The sequence below is a fragment of the Setaria italica genome, chromosome II (assembly GCF_000263155.2).
Source record: "Setaria italica strain Yugu1 chromosome II, Setaria_italica_v2.0, whole genome shotgun sequence".
Classification (NCBI taxonomy): domain Eukaryota; kingdom Viridiplantae; phylum Streptophyta; class Magnoliopsida; order Poales; family Poaceae; genus Setaria; species Setaria italica.
The window spans coordinates 6,396,213-6,403,820 of record NC_028451.1 but is presented as its reverse complement, the minus strand read 5'-3'; the positions used below and the strand labels follow the sequence as shown (position 1 = coordinate 6,403,820).

The following is a 7,608-nucleotide window of genomic DNA, read 5'->3' as shown; positions in this document are numbered from 1 at the left end:
TTATATCCTGCTGATTTTGATCATGTGGAGTTGAGGGATCTTAACACTGAGTTTTTCCTTTATATTGATGATGTGCGTCAAGACGACAGATTTGCCAACATACATACAATTGTTGAGCTTTCCCAAAAATTGGTACAGACAAGGATACATCTTACCTATCATTTGGTTTATCGGCTTTTGAAGTTAGTACTTATATTGCCTGTCGCCACAACTGCAGTTGAGAGGATATTTTCAGCCATGAAAATTGTGAAAATACAATTGCGCAATCGTATGGGCGATGAGTACATGAATCATAGTCGCATTTGCTATGTGAAGAAAGAAAAAATGTTGAAAGTTACAACATTATCGTTTCATGAAAAGTGGAAATCGAAAATACTAAGAGGTAATTAATTGATTTCTTACCATTTTTCCAATTGGTGAATTGAATTTTTTCTTATAATATTGGATCATCTAATTAACACTTTTTTAGTTATTGTCTTGTCAAGAGTCAATTTAATGGTGTATTTTGCCAATTGTATACGGACCAATTATAATATTTTGTTGGTGTTTATTAATATTAACTATAAGCGTGTCCTTTGACTTGGTATATATATACATTGGACAAGATTTTTATTACATGTATATATTGAAGTGTTGTGCCCTCGGATCCTCCGGGCTGTAGCTTCGCCCCTGGGTTCCGCAGCGTGAGGCTCTTTGAGTGACCCAAGCATGGCGGCGGGAGCGTCGCGGATCAGGCGCGTGAAGCGGCGGCCGTAGCTCAGCGAGATCCTCAGCCCCCTCGGGTCTGCTCTGAGGAAAGGCTTCCCCCTCTCGGTGTGGACCAGGAGCTCCAGGTCCTTCACCTCGCCGTGGCCGATGGCGCCGTCGACGAGCCGGACGGTGTCGAGTAGGTAGTCGACTTCTGTCAGGTAGAGGTTGAGCGTGAGGGTTTTGATCGCGCGCTGGTAGCCGGGGAGCAGGATGTGATCAGGCAGCTCGCTGAGCCTGTCGTGACCTTGCGATTCTTCTTCGTCGTCGCGTCCGACATGCTCGGATGGCAACGTGACTGCCATCCTCTTGGTAACCTCAGAGCAATGGATTGAGAGAGTACCTTACGTTACCTGTGCCCCTTTTTGTCTGGACACAAAAGCTAAGGAAAAAAAACTCGGTCGGACCCAACACGGGAACACTCACATATTTGTTGCCGATGCGGATTGGAAATAGGCTGCTGGCTTTGGAACTTGGAAGGCCAAACTTTTCTTGGAATGACCACTGGCCCATTAGCAACTGAAAGCCCACTGACTCCGCAACCACAGGACGACCCAGGAAGAGTCCAGTCCAATCAGCCTCCAAAGTCCAAACCCTTTTCCCCTCCTCCGCCGCCGGCCTAAACCCCGCTGCCGAAATGCTCCTCCGCCCCCTCCTCCGCCGCGCCGCCGCCGCGGCAACCTCCGGCGGCGCTCGCGCCACCGCGCTCCCAGACCCACCCGCCGCGCTCGCCTCCCTCCTCCTGGCCTCCCGATCCTACGCGAAGGCCAAGGGCGGGGGCAAGCCGGCGTCGTCCACGTCGAACCGCGGCAAGGTCCGCGCCAAGGACCCGCGCGGCGTGGCGTCGGCCGATGACGCCGATGGGGACGAGTCCACCGCCGGGGGCGGGGGCGACGACATTGATACGGAGTTCGAGCTGCCCACGGACCCGCTGCCCCCGACCTACGACCCAGCGCTCGACGTCGGCCCAGGCGGCCGCCCGCTCTTCGCCTTCACCGACACGTTCGGGTCGTTCGCACACCGCAACGCCAACGTCTATGTCGACTTCACGTAGGCATCTCCCCCCTCTCAATTGGATCCATACGCGCGTGGATTTCTCTGTATTGGTACCGTTAATGAGGCTTGGATCTTGCGGGCGATCTCTCAGACTAAATTAACAATCGCCAGTTAGCAATCACTGTGGTATCAAAATTGAAATGGTATATTGAATGGGATTTGGTCGCAATCCATTTTAATTAGGGTTGATCCTTTGTAGAGTTTTCTGTGCATAATTTATCATTCTGTTGCTTCATCTATGATCCAATGATGGTCTTTAAAAAATATGATCCAGTGATGGAGTTTGGGGATTAATGGTTGCCACATTGATTTGAGCAAGTTATGTGATTTGTTTCATTTTCACAAACTTTAAGGCCATTTGATGCTTTCCTCATTGACTAAATTGCTATCGATTTCTGAATGTGTATGCCTAAATGATAAAACGTTACCTTGTTTTGACTTAGGTAGCCGCAACATACTGTATCCTGTAGTATTTTCTTTCATTTGTTGTAAAAGATTATTCGTTTACTAGTATAAGATGCGACCCGGAAACCAAATATAGCTCAGATTGATTTTTTTATGCTATTGGAGATTGTTTTGGAATATTAAACTTTCTTTCATTTCTCTGTCATGTGGGATTTCTTTTCAGTTTGGATGAATGGAATGCCATGTTACCAGAAGGGTTGCCAGCAGGCATGATGAAGGAGTTTCAGGAGACAAGACGGTGCGCTGTGATGGTGAGGAAGAGCTTCCTAGATCTCCGGGATAACTTCCGTAGGATTGTTGATCCAGCCATTACGACCAATCTCAAAGGTGTGTAAGGTGTTGTTACTTTTGTATATTGGATTCTTGGATGGTGCTCCCTCTTATTAAGACTATTAGATGTTTTAGCTTCAGAGAAAACATGCTGTGCTGTCAATGTACATGCAGTATGTACAGTGCCTGTGTTAGCATGGATGATTTGGGTTCTTTCAGATTCTAGTGAACACAATTGTTGCTGATAGCATTGGTACCACGATAATCTTATGCGGAAAATATTAATAAGCAAATGCTGCTCCTGTCAACATGCATCGTATCTGTTGTTTGATTGAACTGATGTAATGGTATGTTAACTTTCCTTCCTTTCCTCAAAATTGATGTTGGAAATGATGGTTATGTGTCCGTTGTTTCAGCTTACTTCCTTTTTGACTCATAAGGTGTACTGTCAGATGAAAAGAAAAGAAAGAGCCGTTGAGGAACTAGGTTTATTAATTCTAGAAGTGGTATGATTTTTCACCTAGCAAGATTAATAGTGAAAAAAGGGTTCAATTTCCTTACTTAACTGATGTAGTGTTAAGTCAACTTTCTTTTTCTCAAAATTAGCATTAGAAATGAAGGTAACGTTTCCATTGATTTGGCTTAGTGCCTTTTTGACTCATTAGGTATACAATCAGAGGAAAAGAAAAGAAAGATTAAGGAATCAGGTTTCTTAATTCTAGAAGCATGATTTCGACCTAGCAAGATTTATAGCAATGAAAAGTTTTATTTTCCGTACTTGTCCATGACTTAAATCTTCTGAAATAAGTTCTAAATTGATACTGATGCTGCAGCAGAATTTAGATAACGGTGCCCCATGCATTTGAAAGTGTATAATATTTATCATTATATCTCATATGTTGCTAGATTTGTTTATTTTGCATCATAATTAAGTCATATTTATGAGAATCCATGGTTTAAGTTTTTTTTCCTATGAGAACATTGCCATTGCAAAACAAATTCAATACAATGGAATAGCATATGAATACATATATTTGCTGCAACTTTGTATCTCAAGTTCTGAATAGCTTTTCTTGCTTGCTTGCTTTTAGATATAAAAAAACAAATTGTTTTGGATGGCCCACGGAGTTGTGGTAAAAGCATTGCACTTGCGATGCTTGTCCACTGGGCACGAACTCAAGGATGGTTGGTATTCTATGTTCCACAAGGGAAAGATTGGACTCATGGAGGATTCTTCTATAGAAACACATACAGTGATTTTTTTGATACACCAATACAAGCTGCCAAGATCTTGCAGGTGCTAAACTCTGTGTGATTTGTATGTACTGGTTACTTCAAATAGACTATCTTGCATGTTCCTCTTTTCTTTTCTCAATTTCTGTGGATGCAAATAGAATGCATTATAATATGGTTTTGCTTGTTTTATTGGTTTGTGATCTGTCCATTAAGCATCAAATGTGACAACAAATCCAGGAATACAATGTGTTGAGCAGTGGCCATGCATAAATTGATTAACATCTGATCTAACTTTGTATTGTTAGAGCCTCTTCTGTTTACAAATTGTCACTTCGAAATATATGTTAAGGCTGCTGATTTCCCTATAGATTTGATATTCTTTTCTAAACATGTCTTACTCGTGGGTTTCTCAAATTTCAGCTTGTTGGTAATGTGTTAGGAATGAACTTATGCTTGGTCATTGCATATATCTCCTTTTATCATACTTGGCTCCATGGATTCTCTATTAAGCATATAGACTAATGCTAGGAAGCAGATAATCTGTGATGTTTTGAACATGGATACAGCCTCAAAATATGGATCTCACCACTAATTTCTACTGTGGCATATTTGTAGAACCTATTGAAGTCATTTCTATGAAGTTACTTTTGATACAATTACGTACTTATCAATTTTACATGTCCAATGTGAATATTTTAAAAGATAATTGGTGCCAGAATGTACTGCATATCCACAACATCACTTTTTTAATTGGAAGTAGCACATCTTAAGGCTTGAGTGTATGTGACAACATCGTTTCCTGTCAATGTTCATGCACATAGGAGGCATATCTAGGAATATCTTACTACTAAAGCATGTTGGATGGAACAACATTCCTCTAAATCTGTTTGTATTTCTGCTTCAGGATTTTACGAAGTACAACGAAACACGCTTACAACAATTACCATGTCAAATTTTCGAGCCCATCCCCCTGGGAGAAGGTGCTGGTGTTGGAATGATGAAAGGGGCTGACACAGTGGAAATGCCTGAAGGGTCGACATTGTATGATCTCATTCAAACTGGGATAACCCACTCACATGCATCTGTTGGTGTTGTGGTTCGCTTAAGGAAGGAACTGTCCCTTGTTAAAGATGTGCCTGTATTGTTTGCTATTGATCAGGTATGTTGGAGTATTGAGACCATAACTGCACTGGCTGCTGTGACATCAAAGTCTGATAGTTATATGGATTAAACACCCCATTACATTGAACATTTTTTTCTGTCTTTTGCAGTACAATAGTTGGTTTACATTCAGTGACTTCCAGGAACCTGTAACTGTTAGATCTTGTCGATCAATCCATGCGAAAGAGCTTACAACGGTTTGTTGCCCTGAGCTGCTTATGCCCATCAGCATCCTCTTAAAGTAGAAAATAGTCGCATGTCCTTTCTGCTTATTTTCATGTTTTTTTTGTTGCGGTTAGTAAAAATTTAAGGTTCTTGCCCTTTTCTGTGTGTTCATTCTCTTATCTTCTGTAACCTTTCATGTGCTCCGTTATGTTGCCTAATACTGCAAATGCACGGTTTGGAAGTATTTTTTTTAATGGAGGTGGTGTTTTTTTTTCTAGGTGAAAATCTGTAAAACATTTACTAGGTCTGTTAAGTGTGTAGCATTGTAGCACCTTTTGAACAGTAGTAATCCATTCCCCGTACATGGTTCACAATTGATAATAGCAAGTTTTACTTAATATACATCTGTTCCTTAACCAACTGTTTGTGGTTCTGAATCAAAATACATATGTAAGATGAGGTTTTGTGATTCTTTTTGGTCTTTCTTTAGAGGAATTCTTTTTGGTCTTATGACCATAATTTTTTGGGAATTGTATTAGTTTGGTCCAGTACTACAGTTGATGCTTTTACACTACTAAAGACAAATGGTAATTAGGTACACATTTAATCTTTCACTTGTTGCTTACTTTTCAACAGGTCAATGCTTATAGGTCAATGTTGCACAATGATATGATGGTAGGAGCCTTTTCACACTCAACGGCTGTTGGCAAACTACGGCAGGAGCTGCCAGATGTTCCTCCTGACGCTCGTTTGATGTTTCCACGTTACACCTTAGAAGAAGCTGAGACTGTGTGTCACTATTACATGAGGTAGTCCTTTTAGTAAATTGTTTTTTTTAATCTGGTGATAGTGTTGGATTTTCTGCCATGGCTGACTCTGGCATATGCTCGCAAAAGTTTCGAAGTACATGTTACTTGTTAGTTCAGTCAATGAACGTTGGCAATCTACTTCTTGGCCAGGCAAAAGATCATTCGACGCGAGAGTTTTTCAGAAGAGAAGTGGAAAAAAATATATTATTTATCAAATGGAAATGGCTCAGAGATGAGATGGCTTGCTGCATTTGTTTGAGGTAGTATAACACACCTGAAGTTATGCAATATCTGTAGTATTATATTGTTAAGGCAAAAGTACATTGTTATCCACAATTTATTCTTAATAATGTTCTGTAATCATGTTTAGATGACAATAAAGATATGCAATCAACTACTCATGATGCATGCATTTTCTAAGCAAATTTTTTCATCCCTCTGAAATCATTAGCTATTAGTAATTTTCTGATCTTTTTATTCCCGTTCCATCAAAATCATTAGCTATTAGTGATTTTCTGATCTTGTCTGCACCTTTATCCTGCAGTTTCTCATACCCAGATTATGTTCACCTTTGATGGCGGTTTAGAAAGATTGGCACTTCTATTTCAGCATGCTGTTTGACAACACTGTTCTCCATTGTTGTATACTTGTGGTCTGTCTTGTGAAAATCCCAGGTGGAAAATTGCCTACAATACCATTCGTTTGTGCTGGGTAGATCTTGAAGCCAAAACACAAGTTTGTGGTGCTCATTTAATATCATGAGGTCCCCTGCAGTCCTGTTAGTGATGCTAGATACAAAATAATAACCAACTGATGTGTATCATTGTTCTTGGAGAAGTTTTCATATGTTTTGTCTCTGGTATTTTTTCTGTGGCTGCTGACGAGCTCACCATGCCTGATGAATATGAAACAAGTTGATGCCAACCTATTCATCAGCATGGCGATATTGCTTTATTGAGTCGCATTAAATGATCTTTCCTTTTACTTTTGCTGTACCTCTTTGGATTGGGAACAGCAATTTTCTTTCGATGATCGGAGAGGTTACATATATGAGGAAGGATCCCTTTTACAACATGAGTCAGGTTTCTTTGTTGTTTATACGGGAGGCCACTTCTGTCAATATGAATTTCGTTGTCACTTTTGGTTGCCCAGGGATTACTCTTGGCTTTCCGTATATGATGCTACCGCAGGTATATGTTGATCTTCCTTCTCATAGATTGTTTTTCCAAATGGAATTATGCCTGACACTTGGGTTACCGAATGTCCTAGCCAAGTCTGCGAGACATCGCTATTTTTCATTTACCCTAGTTGGTCTGTCGTCTAAAACGGCTTATAAGTTTAGAGTTTGCATCATACTGAATGCACTGGCAGAATACGAGCACAAAAGAAAATGACTCGAGAAATTTGAATCATGCGCGGTCTGAATTTCTCCATTGATTCGCACACTGAACGTCCATTTGATTGGGGGAAAAAATAATCCTAGTTGCATTCATGAACCATGATGCTGAGCAACAAAGAGCAGAGTAATATTCAGGGGATGTACGAGAGTCTGAAGCTGGAAATCACTCGCTAGCCAGCTGCTGATCGCACAGACTCGCGCCCTCTTCTATTTCTTCTCGTGAGCTCATCTCTTCGTCGGAGGTTGAAGACGAGCTGCAGCTATCCGCCTCGGCGAGGGAAACCCTGTTCTGCAGCGCGG

General features: G+C 41.1%; 1 protein-coding gene across 1 annotated transcript; it reads left to right on the top strand.

The window, feature by feature from the left end:
* The first annotated feature begins 1,352 nt into the window (after positions 1-1,352).
* On the top strand, positions 1,353-6,893 carry LOC101782479. The gene is made up of 8 exons (XM_004955714.3): positions 1,353-1,797; positions 2,432-2,595; positions 3,630-3,835; positions 4,679-4,933; positions 5,046-5,132; positions 5,737-5,909; positions 6,060-6,169; positions 6,454-6,893. Exons 1-7 carry the CDS (start codon positions 1,385-1,387, stop codon positions 6,166-6,168), a joined length of 1,407 nt encoding a protein of 468 aa, XP_004955771.1. The 5' UTR covers positions 1,353-1,384; the 3' UTR covers position 6,169; positions 6,454-6,893.
* Positions 6,894-7,608: the final 715 nt, after the last annotated feature.

What these genes read in the sequence shown, in the direction of transcription:
- LOC101782479 (XM_004955714.3), top strand. Translation starts at nt 1,385, where the DNA reads ATGCTCCTCCGCCCCCTCCTCCGCCGCGCCGCCGCCGCGGCAACCTCC. An exon ending in CATTACGACCAATCTCAAAG is followed by an intron (nt 2,596 to 3,629) that starts GTGTGTAAGGTG and finishes GCTTGCTTTTAG; the next exon opens with ATATAAAAAAACAAATTGTT. An exon ending in GTGTGTCACTATTACATGAG is followed by an intron (nt 5,910 to 6,059) that starts GTAGTCCTTTTA and finishes CTTCTTGGCCAG; the next exon opens with GCAAAAGATCATTCGACGCG.